The sequence below is a fragment of the Pyrus communis genome, chromosome 1, assembly GCF_963583255.1.
Source record: "Pyrus communis chromosome 1, drPyrComm1.1, whole genome shotgun sequence".
NCBI lineage: Eukaryota > Viridiplantae > Streptophyta > Magnoliopsida > Rosales > Rosaceae > Pyrus > Pyrus communis.
In genome coordinates this window covers 10,149,353-10,168,388 of record NC_084803.1, presented here as the reverse complement: position 1 = coordinate 10,168,388, position 19,036 = coordinate 10,149,353, and the positions used below count along the sequence as shown (strand labels likewise).

Below are 19,036 nucleotides of genomic sequence, written 5' to 3'. Positions count from 1 at the left end.
TCAAATGTTATACTTTTTGTTACGTGGTAATAGTATACTTTCATTTGTCATAATATGAGTGGGGTACAAAAATGTTGGAGATTGAATTAAGCCGCACAATAAGCTAATGTCGACCTTATCATTCATGATAGATCTTACAATTATAAGTTCAAATGTCAGACTTTTTGTTACGTGAGTAATAATATGTATTTCACGTGTCATAATTGAGTGAAAAAAATAGTTGAATATTAAGATGACAATAAAATCGATACATTTCCCTTCCAACCATACATTGAGCTTAATAGTAACATCAAACACCCTCAATAATTTAAACAAATTTAGTACAAAACATTGTTTGCATAAAAAAGGTTATGCCTGGAAAGAAAAAGTAATAAAATAGGATTCAAAATTTAACTCAATCTCTTATTGCTGTATAAAAAAATGCTAGAAAGCAATGAGTCAAATGACTCAACTACCATGTAAATTATGACATCTCTTTTAAAAGAAAATCGTGATGTCTTTAGTTCTAGTTTGGCCTATTTGACATCTACTACGAAGATGTTTTAAAAATTAAAAATTAAACAAAAAGAGAAATGCCGAAGCCTTGAGAAATGAAATATTAAAAGAGTACATACTAATTTTTACCTTTCATGCATTATTCTCAAATTTTGGCCGTCCAATCTAATATATTAGAAGATTAATTAGCAAAAATTAACAAATAAGAATAGGTGTGTCAAACTATCAATAATACTAAGGAAAATTAATGAAAATAATTTGAAAACTTTAAATTTTAACGATAAGAACAAAATAATAGATAAAATGAATATACCAAAAAATTGATTTTTTCTTTAAAATTCCCGTACGATTATCGTATTGGAATCGGGCTACTGACAATCCTTAGGCAAATCCTTTGGCTTCTTCTTCTCTCCCCACCTCTCTCTCTATCCTCTCTCCTTCTTCCTCTCTCTCCCCACCACCCCACCCCAGTCAACACGGCCGGCTTCGCAGAAGAACCCTAAATATCCAATCCCCCAATTTGATTGGTTTATTTAATCCCAAATTGAAGGTCAACGAAACCAAATAAGCCAGCTCCGCCGGTCGTGCTGCTCAATTTTTGGTTTTTGTGCGTAGAAATGTCGTCGGAGATCGAGGTCGTCGAGGACGAGGTCCAAACCCACGATCGCGAATCTGCCTCAGCCAATTCAGCAAACAACAATGGCGAAGCCAATGGGATTGGGGAAGAGAGTCTGCGAAACGACGTGTACACGGCAGCTGCATACGGGGATTTGGAGAAGCTTCAGAGGTTGGTGGAGTGTGAGGGTTGCTCTGTTTCCGAGACCGATGGGCTCGGCTACTATGCCCTCCAGTGGGCCGCTCTCAACAACCGCACTGCCGCCGCTCAGTATATTATTGAGGTGAGGGTTCTCCATTCACTCTCTGCCTCCTTTTTTTTTTTTTTTTTTGTTTTGCATTTTCATGGAGTTTGGTGAATCAGGTTTGCTTTGTTTGATGGGTTTTTGAAATGTGCTTAAGTTGTTTATCCGAATTCGAGATTTCGTACTGATTCGAGGCGTTGTAGATAAATTTTGTGCTACTTGGTTAACTAAAAATCCAACATTTGCACATAATTCTTCTCTTCTATCTATGAAAAGGAAATAGAAGCCAAGAAATGAAATTTTCGGTCTATAGATGTTTGCTTTAGAATGAAGATTTCGTAAGGAAAAAAAAAAAGGTGAATTTAGCATTGGGCAGGTTGCTATTTTTTTCTTCTTGATGCTATTTATGATTATTGCTCTTTTTTATTGAAAACAAAATCGAATACAGGACATGTGTATTGGTATAACAGGCTTTTTATTTGGTTTTGTTAAATGGCAGCACGGAGGAGATGTGAATGCCTCAGATCATACGGGGCAGACAGCATTACACTGGAGTGCAGTGCGGGGTGCAATCCAGGTTGCAGAGCTATTACTTCAAGAGGGTGCTCGGGTAAATGCTGCAGATATGTATGGCTATCAGGTCAGTTTTACTTTTTATTCCCGTTCACAATCCTAATAACCCTTCTTAAGGAAATAGTATTGTTTGTTGATTATGAATCTTGGGATAGAATATTGGGATGTAAAACTTGTGCACAAGCATCTGTGTCCATATCTGCGTGTTTGTATCAGCTAGTCTATGTACAATATCTGCATTGGTAAATGAAATTTTCATGTAGTTGTACCATAAAATACAGATTTTGGGGTCATGGTGTGCTGCTAGTAATTTTGAATCTTTTTAGTCAAATCAAACATTAGCAACCAGCAGTTAATCATTTTCTTCAAGTATGAGTTACTGAAAGGCATCTAGTGTTACAATTTTGAACTGAAAGTGGACAGCTCAAATTTTTTTTGTCTTGCACACTTGTTTTAAGTTAAGTATACGGTTTTGGCAAAAGCTTTTTATTCCCCATTTTAACCTATAAGCTGGCTGAACGAGTCTGAAACATATTTGTTGTACTGATCAAATTTGATATGATCACAGGCTACACATGTTGCGGCTCAATACGGTCAAACAGCTTTCCTGTACCATGTTGTTTCAAAATGGAATGCTGACCCTGATGTGCCTGATAATGACGGGAGAAGCCCTTTACACTGGTACATGACAATATTATTTTTCTATTTTTTGTGAATAGTACTTTCCTACTCTTTTCCACGATGTGTTCTATTTTCTATATGGAAAATGTGCACTATGTTTCTTGTTTTGTTATGTAAATTTGATTCTCTCTTTTCCTTTTGAGTTTAGGGCTGCTTATAAAGGGTTTGCTGATTGTATACGTCTTCTTTTATTTCTGGATGCATATAAAGGACGCCAAGATAAAGAGGGTAAGTACCATATTTGTTCCGTTATTGTATGACTAGGGTAATGGATGCTAAAATGTTTTTGTGGGGTTCACCTATTATGCATAAGCATTAACTTATTGCCTTTTTGTTACTCCAGGTTGCACTCCTTTGCACTGGGCTGCTATCAGGGGTAACTTGGAGGCATGCACAGTGTTGGTACAGGCTGGAAAGAAGGAGGACTTAATGGTTACAGATAACACTGGCCTTACACCAGCACAACTTGCTGCTGATAAGAATCACAGACAAGTTGCCTTTTTCCTTGTAGGTGTTCCATAACCTAACACTTTTAACATTGGTTAGTAATGTTACTTATTTGGTCAATGAATTTGAGGACTTCAGTTTTCATGCTGTGCAATGATCTGATGAATCCTTTAAACTTTTGATTGATTCTGTTCTGGGACTTTTATGTTTAGAAAGAATGCCTCGTATATCTGACAAGTGGAGAATGTTGGTTTTGTTGTTTTTTTTTTCTATTCTCAACATGGTTTTATTTATTGACTTACCTGGAAGTTCCTCAATTTTTTTTTTCTTTCTAATTTGGTGTTTTTTAAGGTTTGAGCCTTACATATAATTTTTATACAGTTGAACTTGTGAATGAAAGAACAGAAAGAACTGACCATGCTCTTATAAATTTGATTCTCTAGGGGAATGCTAGAAGATTGCTTGACAAACGCTGTGATGGGAACAGTCGTCTTGGAAGAATTTCGAAACTAGGACTTGCGCCACTACTTTGGTGTATAATATTTGTGCTCCTGGTGACCTATACTCATTCTGTCATTGCGGGTATATGCCCTTAACTTTATATGGAAATTCAGTATGTGCCCTTAATGTCAGGATTATACAATACATACACCGACTCCTCTCCCCCTGTCCAACTTTGTTGCAGCACCAAATCTGCCAAAGTTAACAGCTGGATCAGTTTTTGTTGCATGGCTAGGAGTTTTCCTAGCAACATCTGGGCTTGTTTTGTTCTATAGATGCAGCAGGTATGTCATAGAGTATTTGTAAGTTCTATGATGTTAGTTGCCCATATGTTGCATTCACTCTATGATAATCAGATTTGTGCTGTTTTGTTGATACTTTAGCTGGCTGTAGACTGACGGCAATGATGGGAAGAATTCAAGTTTTAATTAGTCATGTTTTGTCTTGTGCACACACACACACCCACATTGTTTCGTGGATGTATGCATGGATATTATGGTGCCGTGTAGAGCAATGTCACTTAATTAAATGTGTTGTTGATTATTATTATTTTTAAATTGTTCTTTTGCAGCAAGGATCCAGGTTACATCCGAATGAATGTCCACGATTCACAAAATATGAAGGATGATGTTCGTACCGTAACTTTCTTCATCTTCTCTTATTTCCACCACCTTTCCACATAATTTTTTTAATCCATCTCTGGCCGTCCCACTTAAATTTTTTAACAGTTCAGAGTTATTATTATGACTTTCATATTAAAGATGAGAATCATAATGGGCTCTTGACTTACCGTTCCTATAAGTTAAGTTAACACATTGGTTTATCATTTTGAACAGGAGCCTCTTTTGAAGATTGAGATAAATAATCCTGCCTTGCTAGCTGGTAATTGGTCTCAGCTCTGTGCAACGTGCAAGGTACCATTGATTGCCTATTGTAGTAATTTATGACCCAATCCTTTTATTTAGTTCTCAGAACATATCGCCTAACATACTTGCTGGCGTTGTCATCAGATTGTCAGGCCTCTTCGTGCAAAGCACTGTTCAACCTGTGATCGTTGTGTTGAACAATTTGACCACCATTGCCCTTGGGTATCCAATTGCATTGGCAAGGTGCACTGACATTGATAAGTTTTGGTGTTACGGATTGTTTTTCCAACTTTTCATGTTATAGTTAGTTTAATCTATTTTCTTTCTTTTCATGCTGTACAGAAAAACAAATGGGATTTCTTGGCTTTCCTTTTTCTGGAAGTTTTGGCGATGGTGTTTACTGGAGGGGTTACTCTTACGAGTATGTCCCAGTTTCTCCAACCCTATTTTCTGAAGTTTCTCTAGGCATGGAATTGTTTGTGTGCGTATATGTGCTTCAACCTGCTAAGGGAAATTAATTTTCTTCTTTCAGGAGTTTTGAGCGATCCATTGAGTCCATCTTCTTTTGGAGCATGGATCAATTATGTTGCTACTAGTCATGTGGGCGCTCTTTCATTTTTGATAATGGATTTCTTCCTCTTCTTTGGCGTGGCAGTATTGACTGTTGTCCAAGCTTCTCAGGTAATTTTTCTTTTTAAAATTGACTTGCTCAATGCAAAAAATGGAAAAACTAATAGCGAAGATTGTTATGATCTGAAAAGTAAATATTTCCCGAGGCTTTTCTCCCCACGACAGCAGCTCTATGTAAAGAGTGCCGCCTTAGCAATTTGTTAGTCAATAATCTTTCTCTTGTTACAGATATCACGGAATATCACAACTAATGAAATGGCAAACATGATGCGCTATAACTACCTTAGAGGCCCAGGTGGTAGGTTCAGAAATCCGTACGATCACGGGATAAGGAAGAATTGTTCGGATTTCTTGATCAAGGGTTACAACGAAGATGTAGAATTCATTGAAGAATCAGCTCACGATGAGGAGGGTATTGGAATGAGGCATATAAATTCTTCAAACTTGCAAAACGGGGACGCCTATCCTCACCGCACAAACGGCAACAGTCATGTTGCAATCAATGTAAATTCTAATTCGACAGGACATCACGGTCACGTCCATTCTGCCCATTGCAGCCATAGCAATAGCCAGGGGAAACCGAAAACTGAAAACGTTCCATTAGGCTTGGGTCTTGGTCTGGGGCGGAACAGTGGCCGATCTGTTGTAGCTTCATGATAGTAATTTTGATGCCTGAGTGTAGCTGAAGATCTGTTGTGTAGTATAATCATATTTACACTTCAGCTTTTTTGTAAGTGATTGTCACTCCTTAAAAAAGCAGTCGCACCAAATTTGTTTAAATTGATCCTTTTCCCTGAGTTATGCTGTAGCTGTACAGATTGATTAACCTCACTTGCCTTGTGAATGTTGAGTGCATCATGACTCATGCTTCGAAACTTTTGGTTGGTGAGCACTGCTTTACACCATAACACGCGATCCGTTTGCGATTTGATTTCAAAATTTCATGAAGTTTGTTTGGAAGTGCTTTTGTAAGAAGCTCTTTTGCTCATAAGCACTTTTAGTAACACAAACCCAAGTCCTTCCTCGAGCACTCTTCTGCTTTTGTAAGAAGCTCTTCCGCTCAGAACAAGTTTCAAGTCTTATCCATAAAGATGTTAATGTTTAAATTATCGTGTGTGAGCATGAGCAGGACAATTGGCTTGTAAAACACTGTTAAGGTCATGATTTTGACAGCAAGACATAAGTTTCATCAACTTTTTTTTATTTTATTATTATGGTTAAATGAAATTTGATCAACTTTCAATCTTTTAATTAAGCGTTAATTGTCAATTTATTTGGGATATAAAGCCTTTAATTATTTGTGACTTGACCTTTGGTTTATACTTGAACTTGAAGCCTTGAAGGTTAGTTGTGTGATGAAAACAAAGGAGATTCAATTCAACTAACCAACCCCGCCTACAAAATTTCAGTCATAAAATGGAATTTAAATGTAATTCATGCCAAATAATATACTCAAACAGAAATGCTAAGGAGACTCGTTTAACGTGTGATTCTCCATGTATTTTCTGATACCTCACACACAAGTTAACGTCAACTTATATGCTAACATTATAAACATTATGCAAAATATATAGGTTGTGTTATGAAAACAAAGGGGTTCACCCCACCTACAAAATTTCAGTCATGAATCGGAATTTAAATGAAATCCATCTCAAATAATATACTCAAAAGAGAAATGATAGGCAAATTCATTCAAAGTGAGATTCTTCATAGACTCCTGACACCTCACATTTTAACGTCAATTTATATGCTAACATTATACAACGTTGTGCCAAAAACATAAGATGATAAAAAAAACATAAAGAGATTCATTTTTAAGAAAATCTCATTAGCATCTCTCCAATGTATCCAAAGTCCAATCATTCTTATCCTCAAAGTTAATATATATAATTCTGCAACTTGTTTTTATTGAAAGTTTTTATTTATTAATGTCAACATCATTGCTAATCATGATTATTATTTGTACGATTCCATGATTTATTCGAATTGTTTAATTGCAAATTGTAGTCAAAGGGGAAAGCATTTCTTGGAAGATAGATCTTCTTTTCTTCCTCATCGGTTCATCATTTATTTTGAGACTATTCTCCTTCCACGTAACTGTTTAGCGCGAGGCTTACACATGAATTAATACTAGATATGGCGGTATTATTCATCTTACGAGCACCATAAGTTAATGTCACATGAATTTAAGATTATGTCTCGTTCGTTCCTATTGTATAGGTCACTTGTCAAATCCGGTGTACAAACATGTAATCAGGTGCTAGTCGGATGGTAGGCAGCATCCTAGTGTCTAGACAGAGGCGGAGGTCTAGGCAGTTTTTTTTTTTAATTTTAATTACGTTTATTAAATAACATATAAATGATGTTTACTTATACTTAAAAAAAATACATTATTGTATTAAATACATAAATTGTAAAATAGAATGATATATAACACAAAAAATAGGGGGAACAAACATCTGAATGTTCATTCAAGTATTCAATAAGTATCTTATAATTTATTGAAAAATAAAATGCAAATAAAAAATATTTATTTTCTGTCTAAGTAAGTCGCGACCTAAGCATGCTAGGCATCCTTTGTAAAATTCCAAATGCGTAAGAATTAATCAGGATAATAGTCAGCCCTAGCGCCTAGGCACAACTTAGATGACGCTAGACAATAATTTTTAAAATAGCAAACTAGCATCACTCTTATAAATTTTAATAAGAATAATAGAAAAACCAATGACCTCTAAATATGGCCATTAGCGTTAGGGTATTATATTCGCTTTATCTATAAATAAAAAGTCTTGTGTGACTTGGTACTACGGTGTAGTGGTATGCTTCTTCATTTATAAGTGAGAAGTCTTAAACTCGATTCTCGTCAAAAACAAATTTGAACCATATTTTTACTATCACCCCCACCTCTTTAATGTCAATAACATCGTAATTCTCGTGATTGACTCAAATAAATAATAAAAATATCTAATAAAAATAACTAACTTATCGTATTTTAGCTCATGTCTCTCACGTATCTAATGAATTTTTAGTCTTTCTAATTTCTCATGTTTTGTTCGGTTAAGTAGAGACTGTAGAGTAGAGGCCCATTGGTTCATCCTTTACTACTACACGCGGCAACGCCTTTGCTTTCCGCGCCGGCGGAAAAAAAGAAGAAAACGACACTTAGAGTGGGGCCGGCCCGTCCTAGGGAATGAAATTTTTAGTTGTGGCAGAAACACAGATGATACACCACGTGTTTTATGTAAGTGGTGAAAAATTTAATTTTTAAGTTATTAATCTTTTAACACATATATCCCACTATTTATATAAGAAGATATGATGTACCACCTTACGTGACGGTTATATTGAAAAATTTCTTCTAAAGGACCCACAGAACCCGTGACCACATGGCGCGTCGCTCCCTCTCATTACTCCTCGAATCTCTTATCCCATTTGAACTCATCGCGAGTATGGTAGATGAATACTGTCTCTCACGTATCTAATGAATTTTTAGTCTTTCTCATTGTCTTTCTAATTTCTTATGTTTTGTTGGGTTAAGTAGAGACTGTAGAGTAGAGGCCCATTGGTTCATCCTTTACTACTACACGCGGCAACGCCTCTGCTTTCCGCGCCGGCGGAAAAAAGAAGAAAACGACACTCACAGTGGGGCCGGGCCGTCCTAGGGAGAGAAATTTTTAGCTGTGACGGAAACACAAATGATACATTACGTGTTTTATGTAAGTGGTGAATTTTTTTAATTTTTAAGTTATTAACCTTTTAACACATATATCCCACAATTTATATAAGAATATATGATGTACCACATCATGTAACGGTGACATTGAAAAATTTCTTATAGAAAGGGACCCACAGATGCCGTGACCACATGGCGTGTCTCTCCCTCTCATTACTCCTCGAATCTCTTATCCCATTTGAACTCATGGCGAGTATGGTAGACGAATAATGTCTAATCAGCGCAAATGACACGTGGCGAAGATCAGATGGGCGGTGAGATTCGTCTCTCACCTCACCGTCTCTCACCTCACCTCTCTCTCTCCCCACTCCTCCTGCCAAGTCGCAACTCTCCAACCCCCACTCTGTTGATATTTCAGTTCCAATATCTCTCTCTCTCGCAGCTCGCTCTGCTAATTGATCGTTGATTGATCGGTGAGACTTCTGTTCGTGTTACTGCACACTCTGTTTCTGTTTGGTATCTGAGAAAATATGACGGTGTTACGGAAACCGAAAGAACCCAAGAGTAAAGTTTTGTACTTTCATGCTTATTCGATCGTTTGTATGTAAAAAGTGAAGATTTTTGTGTGTAAAATTTGATTTATTGATGTAGGTAATTCTCCACTTTTTATTTTTGTAACTTTCATACTTGTTTGATCCTTTTGTTCGTAAAAAGTGGAGATTTTTGTGTGTGAAAGTTGATTTTTGGATGTGGGCAGTTTTCCTTTTTTCGTTTTAGTATTGAAAAATTACACTGAAAGTGTTTCTGTTGCCACTGGTTGGATAGTTTTTCTCGATAGCTTTTACAACATTTTGTGTTCTGGGTTTGTTTTGGTATGATGCAAATGAACAGTAAAAGTTAATTTACCATGTTTGGTTTAGGAAATGAATTGGTTTGCTCAGAAGTTATTTTCCGTTGATATAGTAACTTTTGTGATGTAAATACGATGATACTGTTTGTTTCTTTAGCTTCCAGGATGAATTAGAGATCAATCCCATGAACCTCTTTTATGGAATGGGCCGGAAAGTAGTTCTTTTGCTGCGAATTGTGTGAGGTTAAGTGGTAGTTCAATCCACACTTAGATGATGGGGGGAATTTGTTCAAGAAAGCGAAACCAACCGGTCATTGAAGATGGCGTTTGCAGAGCTGTGTCTGGAAGATACGGTAAAAGTAGCAGTTCAAAATGGTTGACCAATTCATCTTTTCGACCCACTGTAGAGCAGCCTCCAGGAGGAACAGGGACTTGCCCATCTCTCTTGGAATTATGCATTTATAAAATATGCCAGGTACTTGCTTTCTATGGCTTGTAAGCTTGAACTTGTGTGTTGTGGGAGGAGATTATATGTGTAATAATTTTCAGGTTGTGATTTGTATTTGCATATCCGTTACAGAACATTGACAAATATAGCTCGTTTTCGATGCTGCCAAGGGATGTTAGTCAACAAATCTTCAACGAATTGGTCTGTTCCAATTCGCTTACTGATGTTTCTCTTGAAGCTTTTAGAGATTGCGCCCTCGAGGTAATGTGCTAGTGGATGGTTGAAATTCGGAAGTTTGGAAAGGCTTTGTCATTTATTAGACATTCTTCTTTTGTGATTGCAGGATATTCTTTTGGGGGAATGCCCTGATGTGAAAGATAGTTGGATGGGTGTCATCTCTTCACAAGGTTCATCGTTACTTTCAGTTGATCTTTCTGGTTCAGAGGTGACAGATTCTGGGTTGGCTCTTCTGAAAGGTTGCTCAAACCTTCAAGCGTTAACTTATAATTACTGTGACCATGTTTCAGAACAGGGACTTAAACACATAAGTGGTAATATCTATGTCTTTTACTTCTTGTATTTTTTCTATTTTTCCAATTTAAGCATTTTTCAGTTATCTTGTTTAATTTGTCCTAACTTTTCACTTAATGATACTGTTTATTGCTGGAGATGATAGTTAATTTAATTTGATCCTTTCCTTACTAATTTCACTCAGTCTTTTTTATCAGTCAAACTTTTCATGTTGGCTTTTCTGTCGAGTAATGTTTATGCTTATTCTGACCTTGTTCTGTAGGTCTTTCAAACTTGACATCCTTGAGTTTTAAAAGGAGCGATGCAATAAGTGCTGAAGGGATGCGTGCTTTCTCTGGCTTACTTAACTTGGAAAAGTTGGACCTGGAGAGGTGTTCAGCCATTCATGGTGGATTTGTTCATCTTAAAGGTTTGTCCTGCCTAAAGTAAAAAATGAATTATGACCGTTTTAACTAAATGGAACTTCTTGAGGCCATGAGAATTAGGAGTAGAGAAAACTAATTGAGGCCATGAGCTCTGTTGCATTGTAACGAATTTACAATTTGAGTGTTTGGTGAAAGATCTTACTATATGAAATTATTTATTCATCGGGGGTAATAAATTGTAATTGTATGCTTGCAGGTTTGAAGAAGCTGAAGTCTCTTAATGTAAGATGTTGTAGATGCATCACAGATTCAGATTTGAAGGCCATCTCAGGTATTTTTTTTAAATGTTAGATGAATTTTTGTAGTGGTATCATTATTTTTTTCTGTCCTTAATTGCACAGTAACTATTTAATCAACTCATGTTGATCTTGTTTTTGTATTTCTCAGGACTTATTGACCTGAATGAGTTGCAGCTATCCAACTGTAACATTACTGATTCTGGCATTTCTTATTTGAAAGGTATAATATTGTCCCTAGTTTCTGTAGTGATGCACCAAAAAATTCTGCTTTTGCTCTACTTAATTTGTGTTTGTGTAGGATGCACGCATGCACGCTCACACACACACACATCCAACAAAGACACCTCATATTGCTTGTTTGTCAGTACCTTTTAGTTTTAACGCATAGTTGCTTGTTTATCAGTACTTTTTAACGCAAGTTGCTTCATACCCTTGTGTATGGCAGGCTTGCACAAGCTTAGAATGCTGAATTTAGAAGGATGCAATATTACTGCCTCCTGTCTGCAGTCTATTTCAGGTTTGCTTTCTTCTGTGTTTTCTAATGATTCCATTAATATACTGATAATTGTTCTTAAGACTGCTACAACTTCTTAACAAAATATCCACTTTAATATGTCTAAAAGAAATGTGTCCAACTGTGGGTATTACTATTACTTTATTTTTATTCAGTTATTTTAGGGGATGAAGATTGTGACATGCATCCTATGCATTCTTAAAATTAATTGTTTCTGGTGCAGCTCTTGTTGCCCTGGCGTATTTAAATCTCAACAGATGCAGTCTATCTGATGAAGGATGCGATAAGTTTTCGGGTGAGTGACAATATTTGGCTCCACATGGATCTGGCTATTTGTTTAACAGGTTTGCTCAATGGGCTGAGTAGCTGGTAATCTTGACTTTTCCGCGCTAACCATATTTCTTTGACAGATTTCGCCCGTTTTTTATATTTTTATGCGGCTGAATAGTTCATAATCTTGACTTTTCCACACTATGTTTCTACAGGGCTTACAAACTTGAAGGTCTTGAGCTTGGGATTCAATGAGATCACAGATGCATGTTTGATGTATCTAAAAGGTCTCTCTCTCCCACGCACACACACACAACTATTCTGTATATTAAGTTTTTTTCTTTTGTTCATACATTTATTTCCATGATTGCTTCTATCAGGTTTAACGAGTTTGGAGAGCTTGAACCTGGACTCCTGCAAGATAGGTGACGAGGGGCTTGCTAATTTGGCAGGTTCTATTCTAGTTCTACCATCCTTCATTTTGGATAACAGTGTTATAGTTTGCATGGTCTGGGCCTTTTCCAATAGTTTAAATTGGTTTGGAAATGGGACATGCTTCGTTTGTTCGCTAGAAATGCATGAGATCGAAAGACGTGGCCACCTATCTGATTTTATCGTGTTGTTTCTATATTAAGGGCTGACACTCTTGAAGAACTTGGAGCTATCTGATACTGAAGTTGGAAGCAACGGGCTTCGTCATCTCTCAGGTGATGATTGCATTGCATCAGACTATTGCATGGTTATGATCTGAATGTTTTCCGAGTTCAGTGTAAGGCTGTAGGCTATACATTATGCTGAAGCTTTGAATTTACTACCTTGTTAGTTTGTGGCTCAAATTCTTTGAAGGTCTCATTAGTGTTCAAAGTTAAACTGCACCTCATAATTTTTCTGCTAAGCAGTTTGTATTATTTGGTGCATGTTCATCTTTTTGAAAGCATTTCTTTTTAAGCACTAATTTGGGTGGCTGTTATCACTTTCAGGTTTGAAAAATCTTGAAAGTTTGAACTTGTCGTTCACCCTAGTAACTGACAGTGGCTTGAAAAGGTTATCTGGATTGACATCTCTCAAATCACTTAATCTGGATGCTCGGCAAATTTCTGATGCTGGACTTGCAGCTATTACAAGTAAGGATTTTTGTGTATTTTTAAGCTGTAGATGGAAAATATCGGCTATTTGTGTAGAAAACCTTGTGATTGATGCATTGATTTCCACTGAAATTAATCATGTTCTTGAATTCTTCTAATCATAACTGTATAGACATATTTATCATATATTATCAATCAAAATGTTTTAGCTTCGTTCACTTCCCGTAAGTTTGGTTGAAGATCGAAGCTTTTTGTCCCAGTCAAAGAATTTATGCCTTGCTGGTGCAGGTCTTACAGGATTGACACATCTGGACCTATTTGGTGCTCGCATTTCGGATTCTGGAGCAAACCATTTAAAATGTATGCTATAAGATTCACAGTATAAATCTTCATTTAATTCGTAACATACTTTCCAATGATGAGATGGACTGCAGAATAGAACGGGGGAATTTGATTTTACATTTGAACTTCCGCAACTGAGCATAATCTTCTCATTTTAAAGTCGTAGTTCTGATGCTTTACTTTCATGGTGAAATCAGACTTCAAGAACCTTCAATCTCTTGAAATATGCGGTGGAGGATTGACTGACGCTGGTGTGAAGAATATCAAAGATCTTGTCTGTCTGACATGGCTAAATATATCACAGAACTGCAACCTGACCAATAAATCTTTGGAATTGATTTCTGGTACTTAACTCTTCTATTCTCTTATTTTCTCCTAGAGCAGTTGCTGCATTGCTTCAGTGATCTTTTGTTGCAACTCGCCGTTTATGATTGAACGTAACATTCTAATTTGATCATACCACTTCTCATGTTTCGTTTTCCTCTGAAAATGTAGGATTGACTGCATTGGTGTCGCTGAACGTTTCGAATTCTCGCATCACCAATGAAGGATTGCAGCACTTGAAGCCCCTAAAGAATTTGCGCTCGCTGACCTTGGAGTCATGCAAGGTGACTGCTTCGGAAATCAGGAAGCTCCAGTTTGATGCCCTGCCTAATCTCGTCAGCTTTCGGCCCGAATAGATCGGAAGCACTGTAAGATACTCCATGTAAATAGGCTGCCATCTGCCCTTGGATAGCTTTGTGTACAGGTTAATAACTCCATATGGATAAAGGTAAAAGGTGCCAAAATTTGTGGATGTAAAAAACCAGACTCTGATAAATGTATAGATGGCCTTTATCTGGATAATATGGATATTTGCAAAGCTTCCAAATGTATATATACAAATATATTTAAGTTCATGAAAAACATTTGCCGCAATGTGTGGCTGAGTTTAATTATCTTTGATCTTGAAGTGAATTTCGATGAAAATTTTGTTTGGCAAGGGATGAATTTTGCAGAATTTCACAAAAACGATCGAGAATCATGAGTTATAGCTTACAATTTTTTCTAAAAAAAATGTGATTTTTGAGTACTTGTACGATGTTCTACGTACTTGAAGAAAAGTAAGATTATTGAATTTTCGCAAGATCTTCAACCTGCGTAATAAATAAAGAATTATAAGCATAACAAAATAAAGGAAGAAACATAGGTGATGTTTGTAATAGTAAACTACTGATGAGTTAACATGAACCTCATTATTCCAGTACAAATTTTCCCCCTAATACACACTACATTTATAAAATTAATGTTAAATTACACCCCAAAATAACATGGATTTCACACTAAAGAAAATCATGAACATGCCGTCGTCGACGCTTCAATTACTAGTACAAATATTCGGACAGAAACTGCAAAACGAAGCGGATGATTGCAGAAACTGACTAAAATGAAGATCTGCAACTTCACCTCCGACCCTCCCTACGATCGAAAGAGAATGAAAAGAATTTGTTTTCTGAACAATCTACTCACAACAGAATTTGAATCCACAAACTATCCACTGTGTATAAAACTAATAGTTCAAAAGCTAAAAGCCTGAATGTAGTTTACAGGGCAGTAGCAAGGAAACCTGCAAAAGAGACGAGCCACTTGTGAATTAATCTAAGATGAATTTGTACACCAAGTTTTAAGCGTGACACGAAAAGCAAACGAAAGAAAAAAGAACGGATTAAAGATGTATAAAATCAGTTCATGCCTACCTCAATGTGCATGATTATATGATCCAATCCATGATAATATGGTAGTGAAAGTGTGTCTAATCCAGTGCTACATTTTCAAGAGCCAGAACTTGACGCCGTGAGCTCAAGCGTGCTCCAAGGCAGAATAAATTCTGGAAACTCGTCTTCGTAGTAATGGCTCTAACCGGAATGATGGAATTCCAGTCTGCCACTTTTTCGCTTCGTGCATCTCGTTCCATGCTTGTACGATCTCGTCAATTTTGAACCCCAGACCTGTAATAACAGAAAACGAGCTATTTAAATGTCTAAGTTACTTAAGGAAATGGCAGTAGATGATTAGTTTCGGAGTGCAAAAGTTTGAATTGTGTCACCTTCCAACGCATTATCATTTGAAGAGTGATTTTTGAGCATGACTGCTATATCTGTAGGTGAAGCCCCGGCAAGTCCAAATTTTTCAACTGCAACTTCCAAACATTCTTTCCATACGGGTAGCCCTACTTTGAATTCCACAATAGATCGCTCGTACAGCATGGTGCCCCATAGGAGATTTATCTGACATCTCATGCTTGTAGCCTGGTCTGCAGCCTCATTTGCTGATACGTCTTTGCAAATTCCGTTCAAACCCATTTTCTGCACCTGAGTTTTAACACTGCTTGGACCGGAAAGTTCTCTCAGTCGTTGCTCTTCCAATTCCTCGAACAGCTGCATGCCTTTTTCCATATTGTCTTCGGCGTAGTTATAAAGTCGCAGAACCTCAGTGGAAGGCCACGTCTCCAGATCAACATTGCTGCTAATTGCATAATACCAAGAGAGTTTTGCCTGTTCAAACTGCTGCTGCCCGAGGGCCAGATAGCCTTCATAAAAGTCCGGTTTGATCTGCAGCGCTTCTTCGTATCTCCTTCCTGCTTCTATGTATTCCTTCTGTGCCCAATCATATGCACTTTTGATATTTGAAATAATAGATTCTTTCGAAGAATCTTCGGTGAAATACACCTTCTTTCTCGCCCTGGCCATGTGAACATTTCCCCAGTTGAACAGCGCCAAAGCTCCCATTTCTTGAAACTTCTCCCCTGCTATGTCAAACAGGTCTTGCGCTTCTTCACTTGTGACTGTCTCCTCCATTGCCTCGGAATAAAGCTTCACCCCGAGTTCATGAAGATCCAAGTATGCATCAGATTCAATCCCAGCATAGTTCTTGAACAGCTGAGCAAAATTGATTACCCAATCCTCAATGCAAGGTGGTCTCTTTGTATCCTTGTGTTTTACCACACTACCATTCTCAGCTACACTATGTTGCTTGTGCGGTTCGATTTCCAGTTTCTCGAAGAAGGGATCCTGCTCGGGGTTAACTTCCACTACATAAAGTCTGACAGACCCTTCCGATTCTGCTGATCCTTCAGCCCATCGCAACTCTTCATTGGAAGTGATTGTGACCAAATCACCTTCTTGGTCTCTATATTTGATGAGAACTGCTCTTGAGCTAGGAAACCGATCATGCACAACCTCTCTCAGTTGCAGGAGGGTGCAATTTAGCGGCAACTCAGCCCACCTTATGTCCTCTCCAAATACCAATTTCACACTTCTTTTAGGCACTTCTTCATTTGAACTGCTGATTGCCTCCTCGACAACTACCTTGACCTCTGCCTTCCTCTCCTCAGCTATTTCCACCGCCTTCTTGTCTTCAGTTATTTCCACAGACTTCTCTTCCTCAGCTACATCCACAGCCTTCTTTTCCTCAATCTTGTCCTCAGCCTTCTCCTCAATGTTTTCCTCGGCCTTCTTCTCATTATCTTTGTTGCCCTTCTTCTTCTTCCGACTCTTCAACTTCATTATTTTCCCTGGCTGCGAAGCATGAGTTGGTTCAACATAATCTGCAGGCAACTCAATTACCGTGTCATTCACTCTCAACCCCTTCTCCTCAAGTACGCTTTTCACTCGTTCTGCGACCTCCATTGCCATGACATTTTTTGGCTCCATGTTCAAAACGGTACCAACATCTCTCAAAGCCAAATCCAACCTATTCAAAGCCTCGTAACACTTTGCTCTCTTCAACAGTGCCTTACTGTACTTAGGTGTGACTTCAAGCGCCAAATTACATTCATTGATAGCCCTCGCGTACTCACTCAGCCCCATCTGCATATAGCACGCTGCCATGTTGCTCCTAAGATAGGATACATCAATGTGATTCCTCGGAAGCAATTTGAGGGCTTTTTCATATTTCAACAAAGCTCCTTCAAGATCCCTCTTCTGAAACAACTTGTTCCCCTCGTCCTTCAGTTCTTGAGACATCGAAATGAAAACTTCTGTGTCCTTATCATAGGCCTTTGGGCTAGTATCCCCGATTTTGCTTTGATTCGAACTATCACCTGAATATTCTCCTGCGTTTTTCTTCTTTTTTCCACTTTGCTTCCCCATCATAAACTCAACAACTCATACAAGAGCTACAAATAAAACTAAAACGTAATCACACTACAGACCCGAATGCTCAAAACACAGTAGCTGATCCAATTAAGTAAACAGGGAAACCAACAACTTATTGAAACCACTTTCTATCATATTTCCCCAACTTTCCCGAGAAACAAACAAGATTTTCCAAAACCAATCTAAGCCCAAAACACAATTCAACACAAAACAGATCCTCACAATTCAATCAAGTAACAATACAACTATTCAGAAATAGACACAGCAGCATACCAGAAGCAAAAAAAAGCACTTTTCCCAGGAGCCAATTCCGCCCAAGAAAACCTCCTTTTCAAAATCTGAAGCTACTACCTTGAAAGCTCAACTGGGTTTCTTTTCTCAACCATAAGAATCACAAATTCATCAACTTTTTTCCCTCCAAATCAGGATTTGTCAGTGCCTATCAAATTATATACAAATCCCAATTGTGAGAGAAGCAGCCGTCCCCCAATTCAGCTCAAAAAACAAGCTTTGAGAAAAACCAAGATTTTGGGGAGAAAGAAACTTATCTGGGAAATGAATTATCCGTGAAAAAGCTCCGGATTTTCCAGGAAAATCTCCGCCGAGAAAATGAGAGAATTTTCGGGGCGAGAAGGGAAAAAGAAAACCAACCAATGTCCGTTGGCTCCTTTTGTAGGTGGGAATACAAGATTTTGTTGTTCTTCACTGCTTTACGTAAACGCCACAAAAGCAAAGAGATGAAGAATCTGATAACTTGTAATTTTCCTTTTTTTTTTTTTTTGTTATTTCACAAAAATATAATACTGAAATTACCAAAAAAAAAAAAAAAAAAAAACTAAAATTTTGAACACGGTGGGTCCCTTGTTTCTGTGATATCCAAGTTTCTTGTTCGATCAGCCATTGCCAGAGCCATTTGAGCTGCTTGGATTTGCAGTTGCCTCTTCTTCTGGTTGCTTAAAATGCTAAAAAATATAAAATATAAAAAAGAAAAAATACGGAGAGTGGAGGGGTAAAATAGTCATTTAGGAAGAGAAAAAGAATTCAATTGGAATAAGTGGACAACCTCAACTTTTTGCCAACGAGTGTTGGCCACGTGGCCCTAAGCATGTGAAGAAAAGTAACGAACTATCAACTATGGCGGTACAACTTCAACTGCCAAAAATCACAAAAGCAGAACACGGTTGCATACTTGACAAGACAAGGAGTAGTGGCCTGTACGGGAGACAGCCTGGTTGGGCAGCCTCTAAAAGTAAAGTACGCTTCTAGACTTTTACGATGCGATGCCCACGTGTGAGAAGAATATTTTTCCCACAAAACGTAATCGTATGTAATAGTATTACAAGTTAATTTAAGTTTAATGATATATATATATAAGATATTTTGTACGGATTACGATAAATACGATGCAAGGCTAAAATGTCTAACACTACACTTTTAGACTGTTGTGATGTGTTAGTGCAAAACGTTTTA

The 19,036-nt window shown here is 37.5% G+C and overlaps 3 protein-coding genes across 7 annotated transcripts; 2 read left to right on the top strand and 1 right to left on the bottom strand.

Moving 5' to 3' along the window:
• Window positions 1-871: 871 nt before the first annotated feature.
• On the top strand, window positions 872-5,879 carry LOC137735992 (protein S-acyltransferase 24-like). The gene is made up of 13 exons (XM_068475345.1): window positions 872-1,394; window positions 1,855-1,995; window positions 2,497-2,609; window positions 2,758-2,837; window positions 2,953-3,116; window positions 3,500-3,638; window positions 3,742-3,841; window positions 4,129-4,186; window positions 4,394-4,471; window positions 4,568-4,666; window positions 4,766-4,844; window positions 4,956-5,104; window positions 5,282-5,879. The coding sequence occupies exons 1-13, from the start codon at window positions 1,113-1,115 to the stop codon at window positions 5,708-5,710; spliced, it is 1,911 nt and encodes a 636-aa protein (XP_068331446.1). The 5' UTR covers window positions 872-1,112; the 3' UTR covers window positions 5,711-5,879.
• A 3,164-nt stretch (window positions 5,880-9,043) lies between these two features.
• Window positions 9,044-14,368, top strand: LOC137729966 (uncharacterized). Of its 4 annotated transcripts, none has more exons than XM_068469021.1 (16): window positions 9,044-9,199; window positions 9,734-10,051; window positions 10,157-10,285; window positions 10,368-10,575; window positions 10,818-10,964; window positions 11,177-11,251; window positions 11,368-11,439; window positions 11,665-11,736; window positions 11,957-12,028; window positions 12,219-12,290; window positions 12,384-12,455; window positions 12,639-12,710; window positions 12,984-13,127; window positions 13,377-13,448; window positions 13,628-13,774; window positions 13,926-14,368. In XM_068469021.1, the coding sequence occupies exons 2-16, from the start codon at window positions 9,848-9,850 to the stop codon at window positions 14,108-14,110; spliced, it is 1,743 nt and encodes a 580-aa protein (XP_068325122.1). In that variant the 5' UTR covers window positions 9,044-9,199; window positions 9,734-9,847; the 3' UTR covers window positions 14,111-14,368. The 4 variants fall into 4 exon arrangements, with proteins under 4 accessions (XP_068325122.1, XP_068325136.1, XP_068325127.1 ...); XM_068469035.1 differs by having other exon boundaries at window positions 9,053-9,199; window positions 9,741-10,051; XM_068469026.1 differs by having other exon boundaries at window positions 9,132-9,290.
• Window positions 14,369-14,602: 234 nt separating this feature from the next.
• LOC137729951 (protein PHOX1-like) lies at window positions 14,603-18,505 on the bottom strand. Of its 2 annotated transcripts, none has more exons than XM_068469010.1 (4): window positions 17,840-18,505; window positions 15,517-17,598; window positions 15,167-15,418; window positions 14,603-15,036 (listed from the first exon to the last, which is right to left on the bottom strand). In XM_068469010.1, exons 2-3 carry the CDS (start codon window positions 17,561-17,563, stop codon window positions 15,270-15,272), a joined length of 2,196 nt encoding a protein of 731 aa, XP_068325111.1. In that variant the 5' UTR covers window positions 17,564-17,598; window positions 17,840-18,505; the 3' UTR covers window positions 14,603-15,036; window positions 15,167-15,269. The 2 variants fall into 2 exon arrangements, with proteins under 2 accessions (XP_068325111.1, XP_068325104.1); XM_068469003.1 differs by having other exon boundaries at window positions 15,517-17,586.
• Window positions 18,506-19,036: the final 531 nt, after the last annotated feature.

What these genes read in the sequence shown, in the direction of transcription:
- LOC137735992 (XM_068475345.1), top strand. Translation starts at nt 1,113, where the DNA reads ATGTCGTCGGAGATCGAGGTCGTCGAGGACGAGGTCCAAACCCACGAT. An exon ending in CAGATATGTATGGCTATCAG is followed by an intron (nt 1,996 to 2,496) that starts GTCAGTTTTACT and finishes ATATGATCACAG; the next exon opens with GCTACACATGTTGCGGCTCA. An exon ending in TTGTTCTATAGATGCAGCAG is followed by an intron (nt 3,842 to 4,128) that starts GTATGTCATAGA and finishes GTTCTTTTGCAG; the next exon opens with CAAGGATCCAGGTTACATCC.
- LOC137729966 (XM_068469021.1), top strand. Translation starts at nt 9,848, where the DNA reads ATGATGGGGGGAATTTGTTCAAGAAAGCGAAACCAACCGGTCATTGAA. An exon ending in GCATTTATAAAATATGCCAG is followed by an intron (nt 10,052 to 10,156) that starts GTACTTGCTTTC and finishes TATCCGTTACAG; the next exon opens with AACATTGACAAATATAGCTC. An exon ending in TTAGAGATTGCGCCCTCGAG is followed by an intron (nt 10,286 to 10,367) that starts GTAATGTGCTAG and finishes TTGTGATTGCAG; the next exon opens with GATATTCTTTTGGGGGAATG.
- LOC137729951 (XM_068469010.1), bottom strand. Translation starts at nt 17,563, where the DNA reads ATGATGGGGAAGCAAAGTGGAAAAAAGAAGAAAAACGCAGGAGAATAT. An exon ending in AAATGATAATGCGTTGGAAG is followed by an intron (nt 15,419 to 15,516) that starts GTGACACAATTC and finishes CTGTTATTACAG; the next exon opens with GTCTGGGGTTCAAAATTGAC.